Source organism: Pelophylax lessonae (assembly GCF_965119305.1).
Source record: "Pelophylax lessonae genome assembly, chromosome: 11".
In the NCBI taxonomy this organism is placed as follows: domain Eukaryota; kingdom Metazoa; phylum Chordata; class Amphibia; order Anura; family Ranidae; genus Pelophylax; species Pelophylax lessonae.
Genome location: NC_138778.1, coordinates 151,713,202 through 151,728,880, shown reverse-complemented (window position 1 = coordinate 151,728,880; position 15,679 = coordinate 151,713,202). Strand labels below are relative to the sequence as shown.

The following is a 15,679-nucleotide window of genomic DNA, read 5'->3' as shown; positions in this document are numbered from 1 at the left end:
AGGCCTGAGTGGACAGCTGGCATGTCCGCTGGCTGGCGGAAGACCCGAAAAAAGCCGAAATCTGCTCTGATCGGGTCTCTGGTGTAGTAACTCTGAAGCGATATCATAACCTCACTTCCACTTACTGGAGTCTTAAAGGTGCCAGATTTTTTTTTTTTAAATTAAAGTATTCAAAACAGCCAAACTTGCTAAAAAAAAAATATATAAATATAATATAATTGGGGGATTTAAGTCATTTTCTAGCAGAAAACACTAATTTATACCTGTAACAAACAAATGACAGGAAAAGGCTGGGTCAGCAAGTGGTTATTCATAGATGGTGGGAGGCTATAAATCATGTAGATTCGTAACATAGCTTTGCTGTATTTTAAAGGAAGAGTTGGAATGCCTTTTTTAAGATCCTGCACATGCCCCTGAATCTCAGGTTGACAGCAGTCGGGTCAGAGATATATTTCTAATCACTTTTGTTTCTCTTCAAGAACTGGTGACGGAAGTGATGATAAACCTATAAATATCTTGCATCGATAGCAGCCACCAAACCTGCAGGCATTGACACCCGTCTTTTACAATAGATAAGACTGCCATGAAGGAAAGAAAAATAATCTTCAATGTAGCCACAAACAGGCGAGTTTGTTACTATATTCAGCTTTTCCTGTGATCACTGTGATAGTGGTCAAATGATTGGCAGTCACATAGGTTGGTCCTGGGCCACTATTGAAGACCTGGGGCTGTCAGCATTGTGAGAGCATACAAAAGGGAGCTCTTTGTTGTTTGTTGATGGGGTTTATAATGCAACGTCTTCTCTACCTTTATGCCCTGTCATAGTTAGGTTAAGAAAAGACACTAGTCCATTTAGTTCAGCCAAAAAAAAAAAAACACATAAAAAAGCCTCCACATACACAATCCTATATCTGGAGTTGATCCAGAGGAAGGCAAAAAGACCCTTGCATGACCTAGAATGTCCTTTTGTTATTGGCCACTGATACAGACATGGTTTTTGTTACCTTTTACAGGCTGAAAAGCCCCGTGGATTTGCTAGGGGTTTAGAGCCAGAAAGGATCATTGGAGCCACAGACTCAAGTGGAGAGTTAATGTTCCTGATGAAATGGTGAGTTGTGTCCCCACATGCTACTTGGCTTTATTATGCAGACTTCATCATTGGCTCAATTCCTTAGTGTGGGGAAACCCAAAATCTGTTCTTTGATATGTTTGGCGTAATGCCTTACAGTACTAAAGGATTTTTTTTCTCCATCTTGGATGTAGTAGAGAGGGGCGTATATTTCCCTGTTTTGTGTGTGTGCTTGCAGATTTCTCTTCCCTTCGTGGCCCATAACCAGAATAAGAAGTGAGACAATCCCTCCAAAGTAAGGGAAACCCTGGTTGTCACTAGAACTTGATCTCCCCTCTATTCCTGTAATGGTGTCAACCCAAAATTTGGGATTTACTTTCATTCTTAATGTTCACAGTAAACAGGACAATAAGGGAGATTATAACTCCCTAATGGGGACACAGCAGTAAAATACTGACAGGTGATCTATTCCCTCTCCACTCTATCCAAAACTAAAAAAAAAAAAGAATATTGCCTTTAGTTATACGTTGAGCCCCTTCAGCTTGGTGTTGGAATATGTATCTGCTCTACCAGACAAATAAAAACTGTTGCACATGTGTGCAGCAGGACACCCCTCGGGGACTTTGAGGCAGTTAGGAGACAGCAGAGCAGTAGAGTTTACAAGGCAAACTGATAAGAATCCATAAAACATAAATGCAAGAATACAATCGATATACAGAGGTTACAAGAATAAGTACCCAAAACTGAGATATAGCTACCCATGCATATCTTGAGCTAGGGGGTCAAGTTCCTCCACTCCAAACTCGCTCATCCATGTCTTTAAGGACCTTGCTTTGTGCACTGGTCCAAATCATTTGCTGGAGGGGGGATTATGGTGTGGGCTTGTTTTTCAGGGGTTGAGCTTGGCCCCTTAGTTCCAGTGAAGGGAACTTTTAAGGCGTCAGCATACCAAGACAATTTGTAAAATGTCATGATCCCAAGCTGGGAACAGTTTGGGGATGGCCTCTTCCTGTTCAAACATGACTGCACATCAGTGCATAAAGCAATGTCCATAAAGACATGGATGAGTGAGTTTGGGGTGGAGGAACTTGACTGGTCTGCACAGAGTCCTGACCTCAACTCTATAGAACACCTTTGGGATGAATTGGAGCAGAGACTGCGAGCCAGGCCTTCTTGACCACATCAGTGCCTGACCTCACAAATGCACTTCTGGAAGAATGGTCAAACATTCCCATAGACACTCCTAAACCTTGTGGACAGCCTTCCCAGAAGAGTTGAAGCTGTTATAGCTGCAAAGGGTGGGCCAACTCAATATTAAACCCTACAGACTAAGACTGGGATGCCATTAAAGTTCATGTGCGTGTAAAGGCAAGTGTCACAATACTTTTGGTAATATAGTGTATTGTGTACTCACAAAATAAAGTGTGTGTATATATATTTTTTGTCTCTTACAATTGCTTTGAGGCTTGTTTATTGTCCTGTGCACTCTCCTCATCCTCTGCTGGTGCACCCCACTGCTATTAGTATAGAAAGAGCTGTTCTTTTTGGTCACATACTCCACTCTGCGTACTATAATTTCCATAGTATTAAATGCATCTGCAGGTAGATGTGTAGTCCATCTCAGGAGTAAGCAGAAATACCTTCACATGCTGAAGGGTGACATGGAGAACAAATGCAGCCACCCTAGAACACAAAGTTTTAGAATAACAAAAAAAGCTTGCATTTGAAAGATGAAACCAAGAAAGAGAGAGAGAAGGTACATTCTACTTGTATTGAAACATATTTTATTTTAAAATGTGAATTTATTATCACTTTCAGCAAGTTCAAGAGTTATCACTGCATAAACAGGCCCATAGGAGAAATGTAAAGCTTTTTGTGGTCCATAAGGGGTATATAGATGCAAGAGGTGTTTGAAACCAAACTGCCTCTTAACAAAGCCCTACTGACATTTTGTTTAAAAATAATAAACATGCCATACTTACCTGCTCTGTGCAGTGATTTTGAACAGAGAAGCCCAGATCCTCCTTTTCTTGGGTCCCCTGCCGGTGCTTCTGGCCCATTTCCCCTGCTGAGTGCCCCCACAGCAAGCAGCTTGCTATGGGGGCACCCAAGCCAAGCCGCTGCTGTCTGTGTCCATACAGCCCCACCCCTTCTCTCTCCTTATTGGCTCACTGACTTTGACAGCTGCAGAAGCCATTGGTGCCCCACTGCTGTCTAAGCCAAAGAGGAGGGAGAGTCCCCGACAGTAGAGTATCTCGTGCAACATCGCTGGATCGAGATTGGGCTCAGGTAAGTATGAGGGGGGCTGCTGCACACAGAAGGTTTTTTTTTATCTTAATGCATAGAATGCATTAAGATAAAAACCTTCTGAATTTAAAACTACTTTAACCACTTGCCGACTGCCTAACGCCGATCTACGTCGGCAGTCAGCCCCTCACAGGCAAAGTGACGTAGGGCTACGTCACTAGCTTGTGAGGGTCTAGGGAGCAAGCGCGCGCCCCCGGAGGCGCGCTCCCTCGTGGTCACGGACCCCCCCGCGCGTGTGACCGGCGGACCCGATGTCCGCCGGTCACTCGGCGATCGGCGGGGGAGAGGGAGAATGTCAGGCAGCCTGTGTAAACAAGCTGCCTGTCATTCTCCTTGCTGTTAGGATACTGATCACTCGGATCTAGTATGTAGATCCGTTGATCAGTGTCCATACAGCTCAAGCCCCAGCCAATCACAGTAGAAAGCACGCCCCTAGGGATACACACAGCCCCTCCCTCCCAAATAAAGTTAACCCCTTCACTACCAGTGTATTTTTACAGTAACAGTGCATATATATAGCACTGATTACTGTAGAAATGTCACTGGTAACCCCAAAAGTGTCAAAAATGTCAGTCAAGGGTCCGATCTGTCCGCCCCAATGTCGCAGTACCGCAAAAAAAATCGCAGATCGCCGCCATTACGCGTTAAAAAAAAAAACAACAAAAATGACAGAAATCTTTCCCTTTGTTAGTAAACGCGATAACTTTTGCGCAAACCAATCAAAATACGCTTTTTGCGATTTTTTTTTTTTTACCAAACCTAGGTAGCATAAAACAAATTGGCCGAAAAAGTAAAAAAATTTTGATTTTTAAATTTTTTTTGGGGGGAATTTCATATAAAAAAATGTGAAAAATATTGCTATTTTTGCAAAATTGACGCTCTTTTTTTGTTTATAGCGCGTGATCAAAAAATCGCACAGGTGATCAAATGCCACCAAAAGAAAGCTCTGTTTGTGGGAAAAAAAGGACGCCAAATTCGTTTAGGTACAGCGTCGCACGACCGCGCAATTGTCCGTTAAAGTCACGCAGTGCCGAATCGCAAAATACCCCCTGGTCGGAATGGGGGTAAAATCTTCCGGGGCTTAAGTGGTTAAATAACAACTCTGTCTGTGAGCGAACATATGATTTTGGCTCCCACATGGGTCTAATAGGTCTTAAGCAGGAAAGTTCAAAACACCCTCCATGACTCCACACTTGATTAGTACTAAAATAGATGAAACCTGGCTTTCCTTGTTCTCTAGAATTGTGAATCTTTCCTTTACCACAAGATGGTGCTTTTGTCAAGTATTTAATATGCATCACTAAAGAAAAGAAACATGTCCTAGACATGTTTGAACTGACATAATTTTCCAAATTCATCTCCCCAGAGCTATGACCCATTGTACTGACAGGTAATTATTCTGGTTGTGGGGTTTGTTGGGGTGAACTCACATATTCACATATTAAACACTTGGGCAGATCTCAGCAAGGAGATACATTTGTACTGCAATATATTTACAGTATGACAAATGCAAGTGTGCATGGGTGTTTTGGCTGAATCTGGAGATCTTCTTTAGCTGCCTTGTACACACTGCTGTTTGACTTATTTTTTTGGATGGTTGGGGCCTCTTCCATAGTTTTCCTATCCTTGTGACCTTACGTTTTCCATATTTCATGCACTTGTATTCACAGAGAGAAAACCCCCCTCACTCACAAAAAATTTGCAGAATAACAGTGTTCTGAGTGACAATGGCAAACAATAAAAGGCTGTTGGCCAGCCAAGTATACCCTCCTCCAACACCCATAAGGCTTCAGTGAAAGATGTACCTGCTTGTTTTAGACAGGTTTTCTTTAACAAGTCTATTTAATTTCTATAATAACTATTATTCAACATGTTGCTGTACTGGGACTGGTTATGAAACTTTCTGGATAGACTAAGGCACCATCTTGGGGTCCATACCTGGACCCAGCAGACATAGGATTGTGAGGCTAGTATGCAATGTTGCCCTTGGGCACTGAGCTTTACTTGTGGCGCTTCCCAGACACCTAGTGTACTGCTTTGTTAGTCACAGGGCAATTTACAGGTTGGGGCACTGATGGTCTCTGCTGTAATCCTGATCCCTAAAGACTCCTTGGCAAATATGCGCATGGTAGGGTCAAAGATTGCATGGAATATGACATGTTCACTGAGTTCTGCTTGTAGCACTCTGCAGTACTTGTTAGAATTTCTTTCAGGCCTACGACTCTGGTAAGTCTAGGCCTTGTCCCCTTACGAGTATGGCACATTCACAATTTTTTCCTGTTATTCCCTGAAAGGGTTCGCACACCAGAGAATTGCCTGCTGTATCATTCACAACATGCACTCACACTGCCTCTTCCCACTTTTCAACATAAGGTGGTTTCCTACCACTCCTCTACTCGTATGAGTCACGGGTTTATCTTGGTTTGCTCCTTACATATTCACCTATGGTCATATAATGTCTCCTGATTCCACGGTTGGTTTTAAGTTCCATGGGTGTATTATGTTGCCTGAATTGTACTGCAGTATGTTGGATCTTAAGCTTCTTAGCGGTATTCCCGAGCGTGGCTCGGGGGTTAAATTTCAGAGCCAAAAGCGGTAACCCCGAGCCACACTCGGGGTACCGCCAGAAGCATCGCTGGATCCTGTAAAAGCGGTTTCTTACCTTGTCACCGGGATCCAGCGATGTATCTCAGCAGTATGCTGCGACAGATCTTCCTCCCGATCCTCTCTGTGCCCCGGCTTCCGTCTCCTGCGATGTGACGTTCGCAGGGGGGTGGAACCGGCGGCAAATTCAAATGTAAAACACACCAAACGCACTGATACAATTCAAAATAAAATAAATTCACATTACATTGCCCCCCAGTGCCCTTTTTCCTGCAGTTTTACTGTACTTTTTATGTGTATGTATGTATGTATGTATATATATATATATATATATATATATATATATATATATATATGTGTATACATACATACTTTAACTTTTTTATAGTTTTTTATTATATTATAATTTATGATTTTGTGTCTCAAACTTTATCATACCCGAGATGTTATAAAGAAGAACGCACAGTAAAAAAAAAAAAATATGTAAATAGTTGGTTTGGGCTGCTCATTCTCAAGAATTACATGCAAAATAATGGTACCGCTTTCAGCACCTAAAATCCGAAAGAATCTTACCGCCAGGGAGGTAAAGAGCATAAGGAGCTGGTCTATGGGCCTCTCCAGCTTACGATTCCTTAGAAGCTCTGGAGCGACTTGCAGCATTTCTCCCAGAGGACCTGATACTGACAGATTAGATCAATGTCTCTGCTTGAGTCCACATACTCCTCGGAGTCTTCCCTTCCTTAGCTCCCTCAGGTGAAGCCTCTCCTCTCCCTCCTCTGTCCAGGTTTTTTTTCCTGCTATGCAGAATTTCATTACCAAAAACCCTGCCAGTCACTGACTGATGGAGAGGGCGTAGAAGCAGCAAGCTTAAGGCCTCTGCATTCTGAGTCTATCTCTGACATACCGTCAGCTACTGATAAGGAGTCCCGATATTCTTTATTTTGGATACATTTGTGCCCAAGAGCCTCAATCTGCTGTCATAACTCCTAGGCTTAAAGGCTCTATTTAATTTATTTTTCATGTGGTATGTACTTTTGTCCTCGTGCAACACGCATCTGAAACCACCCCTGTTACCAGTCTGGGTCACTCTACAGGTCCTCCATGACTGTCAAAACCTTTCCAGTACATTACTAAATCCTGTGTTGTGCAGAGATTGGATTACTCCTGACAAATTGTTTATCCAACACACTGTGAGCAGTATCCCATGAAGGCGTTTACAAAGAAGTGAGATATTACCATTGTGGAAACAGCCATTTCCTACCAAAATAAAATGAAACTCTATCCAAGTCCTTATAGTCCTTTCTATAAAAGGAAACTATCCAAGTCCTTATTTTCTTTTGTAAACCCTTCTCTGCAACCTGCTATTGATCTGCCAATTTGGGGTCGTGGTCCTAGAAAATATCTTGTAAAAACAAATCAAATACCATCCTTATTCCTTCTTATATTAAATGTTTGCATCTTATGCCTGATGCACTGCAGTATTGTGGTTATGGGTTAGTGGACATTTGTCTCATTTTCAGAATGAGTCTCCGGTCTATTATTATGTGGAGAACTCTCTGGCTAAACTACTGGTCTGCAAAACAACAATGTAAAAACCAATTGCTCTGCATGCCCTTCGATTAAAAATATTTCCTTGGGGCTTTCCTCAATTTTATCAAGGAGGGCACTGGCGATAATAAAAAAAAAATGCATTTGGTAAACCTTATTCTAGCTCTGAAGTCAAGAAGACTTACTTTAGTTTCTTTTTGGCAAAAAAACTAGGATCCAGTTCGGTTGTAGACCCTCCGTTCCCAATCCTCCTATCCTGTGGACAAAACCTCTTTACAATGAGGGGATGCCTCCATTTTTCCAAGGTGATGGCATGTCTATTATTATCATTTGTGAACACCTGGACCAACAGCATTTCTAATGCATGGGTAAAAGATCTATCAACCTCTGCAAAGATGAATAGATCTTCATGCTGTCTTGGCAAAACTCCAGGGTCAGTAAGTAATTTCCATTGTTCCATTGAAAAGGTTTCAGGGTGTTTACTCAAACCAGTTCACTGTTCCTAAAGCCAAAGGGGTCACCGTTCCATCCTAGATCTCAAAGCATTCAGTGTCTTCATTCAAGTACCAAACGTTTGCATGAAACCCAACAGGTCGGTAATTGCCCCTTCTATCCAGGAGACTAATCTGGTGTTCATGAATATCAAAGTTGCCTACTTGTATGTCCCCATTTTTCATCAACACTTCCTGCATTTGGCTGTGGACACACAACACTACAGGTTTATTGTCCTCCCTTTTGGTCTGTTTTCTGCACTCCTGAGTGTTCACCAAAATTCTAGCTCCGGTACTAACCTTGTTAAGCTCACAAGGCATTCCCATAGTGGGATACCTAGAAAATCTTCTCCTGTGAGACCAGTCAGCACAGGCCTTTTCAGAACATGTCAGATGAACTATCAAGACTACAAAGTTTGAATCTTAAACCTTCAGAACTCATTACTGGAAATAACTCTTAGCTTGAAATGTTTGGGTCTGATACTTGATATTGCTCAGTCTAGATTTTTCTTTCAACAAGAGAAACTTCTAACTATATGCTCCCAGATCTGTACCCTACAATCCAGAGGCCTTCAAACTCTGTTTTTGCATAAGAGTTCTGGGATCCTCCTGAGTTCTGATTGTTGCTTCCTTCAAGGCAATCAGATTTGCTCAGTTCTGCTCTAGGCTATTGCAACTAAACATTCTGTCTACTTGGGACAAGAAGGTACAGTTGCTGGACTTATCAATGTGCCTTATAGCCAGGACCAGGATGTCTCTGGCCTGATGGCTTGTGACAGAGTGCCTGACACCCCGCCTGGATATCTCCGCCAAACTACAGCTTCCACCACTCTGCATCCAGAATATATCAATTTCAGCCCAAACCTCCCTAATTACCAAACAGGACGAGTACCGTATTTTTCGCCGTATAAGACGCTCCGGAATATAAGACGCACCCAGTTTTAAAGGAGGAAAATCTAGAAAAAAAAGATTCTCAGGTCTTTGCTGTCCTCAGAGAAAGTTTTGAGGAGTTTCTAGTACTCTGCTGATGTATAATCTGTGTCTGCACTGTACTGGTTGGTGCTGTGCTGATCACATGACACTAAAAAAAGCTGAGTACAGGAATCCACCGGCGCCTCAGAACAACGATTAAATAAGGTTGCCACAGATGTTGAGAGACATCAGGAGTGCTGCCGGTCTAATTTACCAGGTTCCTGATCGAGGTGTCAGCGAGGCTGAAATAATCATACAAAGCGCCAGAGGTGAGTGGAGGTTTTTACTATCCTGTTTGTCTTGCCTTCACTGTCTGTGGTAACTGGTAAGCGAGTCCGTTCTTGTGCTGTGCTGCCTGGAAAGCTCCTCCGCTCTCTTGCTCTGGCTCTAGCTCCCGCCCACAGCCCGCCCACCCACACTGCTCTAAACCAATCGGCATTGCCGCTCGCCTCGGCCAGTCAGCAGCATTGGGAGGTGACACACACACTGGAGCCGAGACAGAGACAGCAGCCAGTGTAATCTGAATACTCCCGAGCCGCGGCCGCCGGCCGCAACACTTACTTTAATGGTTATTGGCAATGATTTATTTTTGCTCTACAATGCAGGCAAAATGTGTATTTGTTGTATAAGACGCACCAACTTTTTCCCCCCAGTTTTGGGGAAGAAAAAGTGCGTCTTATACGGCGAAAAATACGGTATATTAGGTTAGGGCTGTAGATAGCATATTTACCTCAAGCATCAGACCGTACCAATGTTGGAATAAAATCAGCCCGACTTTAACAAACCACACAGCATTTATACACAAAACCCTTCCCCATAGACAGGTATGGCACACATTACAAATCCCAGGAGAAAACTACATTACACAAACCATCAAACACAAGAAAACAGTGGATTCCCTCCCGACACCTAGCAGTCTGGATTTTGGAGGCAATTAAACAAAGTGAACGCTTATCACCTAAATCTAATTACAGCAAACAAAAGTTGATATATTATTGACATATAGTTGATAAGTTAATAAGTTGACATATAGTTGATAAGTTAATATGGAGTATTGTGCGCAGTACTGGAGGCCATATCTCCAGAAGGATATAGATACTCTAGAGAGAGTTCAGAGAAGAGCTACTAAACTAGTACATGGATTGCAGGAAAAAAACTTACCAGGAAAGGTTAAAGGACCTTAACATGTATAGCTTGGAAGAAAGAAGAGACAGAGGGGATATGATAGAAACTTTTAAATACATAAAGGGAATCAACTCGGTAAAGGAGGAGAGCATATTTTAAAGAAGAAAAACTACCACAAGAGGACACAGTTTTAAATTAGAGGGGCAAAGGTTTAAAAGTAATATGAGGAAGTATTACTTTACTGAGAGAGTAGTGGATGCATGGAATAACCTTCCTGCAGAAGTGGTAGCTGCAAATACAGTGAAGGAGTTTAAGCATGCATGGGATAGGCATAAGGCTATCCTTCATATAAGATAGGGCCAGGGACTATTCATAGGATTCAGATATATTGGGCAGACTAGATGGGCCAAATGGTTCTTATCTGCCGACACATTCTATGTTTCTATGATACCAGGGAAACCTTTTAACAGAAAATCAAGTTTGTTAACCTCACATATGCTTTAATTCACCTTCTGCACATAACACATTGCTTCATTATGCCAAGTGGTCCCAGAAACAGTCCCTCCAGCCCTAATTGCATGAAAAGGGTAGCTGGTATCCTTCATGGCCAGCCAGGTACCCTCTTGCTAGCTAATGTGGAATATTGGTTAACCGCAGTTAGTGCTACAGGGTGGCAGCTCTGTGCAGAATCACGTGTATATAAGTGATCCTGCACTTCCGTCTGCAGGGGCTTCTGCTGTGATTTACAGCAAAAGCTGATTTGCCATGTCCTCTGGCACCCACCGATCATCGGTAAACTACACAGAACGGGGATCTGCCTATGTAAACAAGGGAGATCCCCGTTCTTACGGGGGAAGGGATGGATTCTGTGTTCCTGCAAAGCAGGGACTAGAATCCATCTCCTCTTCCCCTAGTGAAAAAATCACACATGGTAAACACACACTAGCTAGGCACACATTTAACCCCTTGATCACCCTAGATGTTTAACACCTTCCCAGTCAGTGTCATTGGTACAGTAACAGTGCATATTTTTAGCACTGATCACTGTATTAGTGTTATTGGTTCCCAAAAAGTGTCAGTGTCCGATTGTCTGCCAGAATATCTCAGTCTCGCTATAAGTTGGTGATCACCGCCATTTCTAGTATAAAAAAAAAAAAGTATTTCAATTTACATTTTTTTTAATGGATGTGTTTTATAGCAGAAAGTAAATATTTTTTTTTTTTTCCCCCAAAATTGTCGGTTTATTTTTGTTTATTGCGCAAAAAATAAAAAACGCAGTGATGATCAAATACCCCCAAAAGAAAGCTTTATTTGTGTGGAAAAAAAGACAAATCTTATTTGGGTACAGCGTTGCATGACTGCGCAGTTGTCACTTAAAGTTCTGTATATATGTAAAAAATGGCCTGGTCAAGTGGATAAAGCAGTGTGTTTTTAGTCTCTGGATATGGATGCACCTAGTGCTGCTCATCTCTTATTCTATTCGACATGTTCTTTTACGCAGGAAAAGGGAAATTCCAGAAAATCCTTTCCCTATTCTTGGTCAAGCTGAGTGGGCCTTATATAATGACTGGCCCCACTCAGAGGGTTTTCACCCCTTCTGATAGTTTTGATGCCCTGAGGGAAAAGGGTTCCCATCGCACTATCATCAGTCTCACTTCCCTAATCTATGGGCCTCCATAGAATCAGTTCTCCCCCTCAGGGAGTTATCTGCTGCAGGTCTTTCACTTTGCAACAGACCTCTACCTATAAGCCCACCAGACCTGTTTAAAACCTTGCTTGCATTAAATCACCCCCACCTCTTGACTAAAGTAAGCAGAGAGGGAAATCTATTACCAATGTCAATACCAATGGACCACATTAGGCAAAGACATCCTGGCCTTTTTCTTTCACTTTGTCCTTCATAGAAGTACACAACAAATCTTTCACCATGCTTTCTCCGATGTCTTTTTCTCTGCTACTTGTTCCTACTCTTTGACCCTTGGGTTATGCTGCTCTCCACAGGAGTAGGACTAAACTGAAACAAATTTGACTAGGCCCCTAGGGCAGTCTTAGGGAGTATACCTCCCCACCTCCTGCTATAGGACTTCAGTTTTTTCTGCCTAGTCAGAAGTAAGGACCTAGTTCCTTGCTGGGATCTCTGTTCCTGGCATTTTTTCCTTTTTAAATTACATTTTTTTTATTATTTTCTGTTCCTGTGAGAATTACAATCAACTGCCAGACTGGGCGACGCACTGGATATCCTAGATCCTTACGGTCTTCCCAGTCTGGCCAGTGAGCGCGACCCAGCTTTGGCTCTGCGCTAGGTTGGCCGTGACATAGCCCCACTGGAAGAGGGCAGGCCGGCTAGTGAAACACCTTGCGGAGACGCATAGCCCTGGTCACAACCTGAGTCGCAGCGTACCTCTGGCCAGGGCACCCCTATTCCAAGATGGACTGCCTGGAATAGTGCCCGTCCGGTTCTCAGGTTTGGTAAGTAGTATCCCCCCTCTTTCTCCTCTGGGAAAATGTTGGGGTGGATGCGAGCCCTTCCCTTGGGTTGGTAGGCCTGCCTATTTGCCCTTCCTTCCCTCATGGTGCCCCCCATTATTAGCGGGGTCCCCCTGCACAAGTTGCCCTCACCTACCCCCCCTTGGTCCCCCCTCCCCGGGGTGGGCAGGCTATTCTCAGGTGTGGGTGTCATGCGGTGATGGGCTGGAGGGGGGAGGGAGCGAGCCGCCGGCGGCTCACAAAACAATTTATATATGGCAGGGGTCCCTGTTAAGGCCCCCCTGGCAGACTAGAAATACCTGGAGGGCCATTGGGGGTCCTGCGCTGCATGGTGCTCTGCATCCTTCCCTAAGTTGATGGTGAGTCCCTGTGGGGTACAGCTCCCTCTTTCTGCTATAGCAGCGCCCCTGGTGCGCAGGGATTTGTAGTATTACCGCTGCAACTGTGAAGGGGGTTTTTTATTGCATTTTTTTTTTTTTCACAATATTGAGGGTGGCCTCCGGGTTAACCTTGGAGGTTGTGGAGCACGTGTCCCCACCTGACCCACTCTCAGAAGCTGCGGGACCCTCTGGGTCTCAGTCTGCCCTGGCGGTCATGGCGGCAGTCCTGCAGTCAGTGTCAAAAGTAGATATGGCCATTTCAAAGCGGCCTAGCAAGAAGCACCCTCTGCCTTCACCTGTCTCTACTGCCTCCTCAGATTCTGGGGTGGATTTGGCTGCTGCGGACATGCCGTGGAGTCAACCCACTGGGTCTGTGCCAACGCACCCTGAGTGCTCTGACAGTGAGGACAAATCCTCTTCCACTGCAGCCGCGCATTAAAAGGCGCTTGTGGAGGCACTGATTGCATCAGTGCGGGAAACTTTAAAATTGGAAGCCACAGCTAATGCTACTTCGGTGCAATTTGGTACCCGCAGACCATCCAAGGTGACTAAGGTGTTCCCCTTTCCTGCCTATTTCGAGGAGATTGTCGCAAGTCAGTGAGGATCCCCAAAACGCATGATTGAGATACGTAAGCGTTTCACTAGGAGGTATCCTTTTTAAGAGTCTCTTTTGAAGAAACTGACAGTTCCACCGGTGGTGGATTCTCAGGTTTCCAAATTGAATAAAGCCACACGGTGGAGGATTTCCAGTCTTTTAAAGACCAGGTGGACAAGAGAGCTGTTGCTCTGGTCTGATACCTTTACACCTTGGCAGGTTCAATGCTGAGGCTGGTTTTTGCCATCACCTTGGTCTCCCAGGAGGAGGGGGGTTTATATAAGTATACTGTGGGGCAGTCCCAAAAAAACTTTTGCCAACGTCCATTCACCTGAAGGTAGCAGAATATAATCCATGGTCTAATGCGGGAATCTCCAAACTTTTAAACATGGGGCCAGTTTATTGTCCTTCAGACTTTAGGGGGCCGGGACTGTGGCCAGTGGGAGTGGAAATTTTTCCTGGCATCAGTGGGGGTAAACATCACCACATTTGGTATTGGGAAGAGAAATGGCGCCCCATCGCTGGCGTGATTGGGAGGAATAGCGCCCCATCGCTGGCGTGATTGGGAGGAATAGCGCCCCATCGCTGGTGTGATTGGGAGGAATAGCGCTTCTATTGTTGTCAGTAAGCAGAATACTGTCTCATATCAGTGGGAGGAGTAATGAGTGCCCCAAAATAACGGCAAGCAAAGGACTGCAGTTTGGAGACCACTGGTCGAAGGACTCAGGTGGGCCCTTACACCAGTCCTTTGTGCTGAGCTGTTGTTTCCCACTGTCTGTATCTGCCTTGGAGCTGCGCACAGGCAGCCTAGAGAAATGGTTGCAGACACAGCCGCATGTCAAAATATGATGCGTGCAGGAGTGGGTACATGGATCCAACTGCACACAGTTCGCGTCTGGATCTAGGCACTTGCTTCTGTGCGCATGTCAAATTTTGACATGCAGCAGCTGAGTCTGCATCCACTTATATACGCTGCCTGCGCGCAGCTCCAAGATGAATGTAGAAGGAGGAAACAGCCATTTAGCCCTACCAAAAGACTCCTGTGTGCTATACTATTCTCGGATATGTAATGTACAGGTACTATTAAAAACCTATTTTTTTCAGTACTTCCTTAACTTTGCACAGTTTGCTTAATCAGCATAGTTGGCTTAATAATTATCACAGCTGTTTCACCTGAGGGAAACTTGCAAAACAAGAGCTGTTGGGGTTACTTAAGGAATGCAGTTGAGAAATGCAGCTTTACAAGAGCAAGTGTGGCTGCTTATCATCATCTTATCTATATCATTTTATTGTAATTGTATAATTTTGTGCTTCTCACTGCCCTTACCTGCCCCTAGATATTAATGCTTATCCCCTCTGTTTACTACAGGAAAAACTCAGATGAAGCCGATCTTGTCCCAGCAAAGGAAGCTAATGTGAAGTGTCCCCAGGTGGTGATCTCGTTCTATGAGGAGCGACTCACGTGGCATTCTTACCCAACAGAAGATGATGACAAAAAGGAAGACAAAAGCTAAATGCCACATACAGCTATTACTACAATTGATGGATGGTGGGTCATTCATCAGCCCAGGAAGGGGGGTGTGAGAATGTCTGCAGGATTCAGTATTTCTTGCATAGATGGTGTTTCATGAGTGTAGCCCAGGAGACACTGCACCCTAGACATTTTCTCCTGCTCTTTCCCTCTAGTGTTACAAACTCTGCATTTTTACTGAGTAGCATGTTTTGTTTGGCTGTTAGTGATGTTTGTAAAAGAAGGTTCTGAGATAAAGGGGGTGGGAGGGTAAAATGAAAGTGTCCCTTTTTGTATTTTAATCATGTAATTATTAAGAAATTTACTGTTCCAAAAAGTGGATCCTTTCTATTAGCATCAGTTGCTCCAATACTGTTTTATCAATTATGTGATCTTTTTAACACCACTGAGCCCTTAACAAAGCTAGACTACAACTGAGTAAATGGGAAGGGGGATGGGAGGGTTCTGAAATGTGAAGCTGGCATTGTTGGCCACCTACCAAAAATGGCAGTTGGCAAGTATGCAGATCAGATCCTGGTCAACTCTCAATCTGCATACTTACTTTGGATAAGTAACATAGAAGGTACTTGT

At 43.8% G+C, this 15,679-nt stretch overlaps 1 protein-coding gene across 1 annotated transcript in view; it reads left to right on the top strand.

Moving 5' to 3' along the window:
- The window catches only part of CBX1 (chromobox 1), an 86,299-nt gene extending 70,967 nt beyond the window's left edge, over window positions 1–15,332 (top strand). The window contains exons 4-5 of the mRNA XM_082271879.1: window positions 1,014–1,108; window positions 14,948–15,332. Of these exons, the coding sequence (XP_082128005.1) occupies window positions 1,014–1,108; window positions 14,948–15,092 (240 nt within the window). The 3' untranslated portion in view covers window positions 15,093–15,332. The remainder of the gene's footprint in view (window positions 1–1,013; window positions 1,109–14,947) is intronic.
- Window positions 15,333–15,679: the final 347 nt, after the last annotated feature.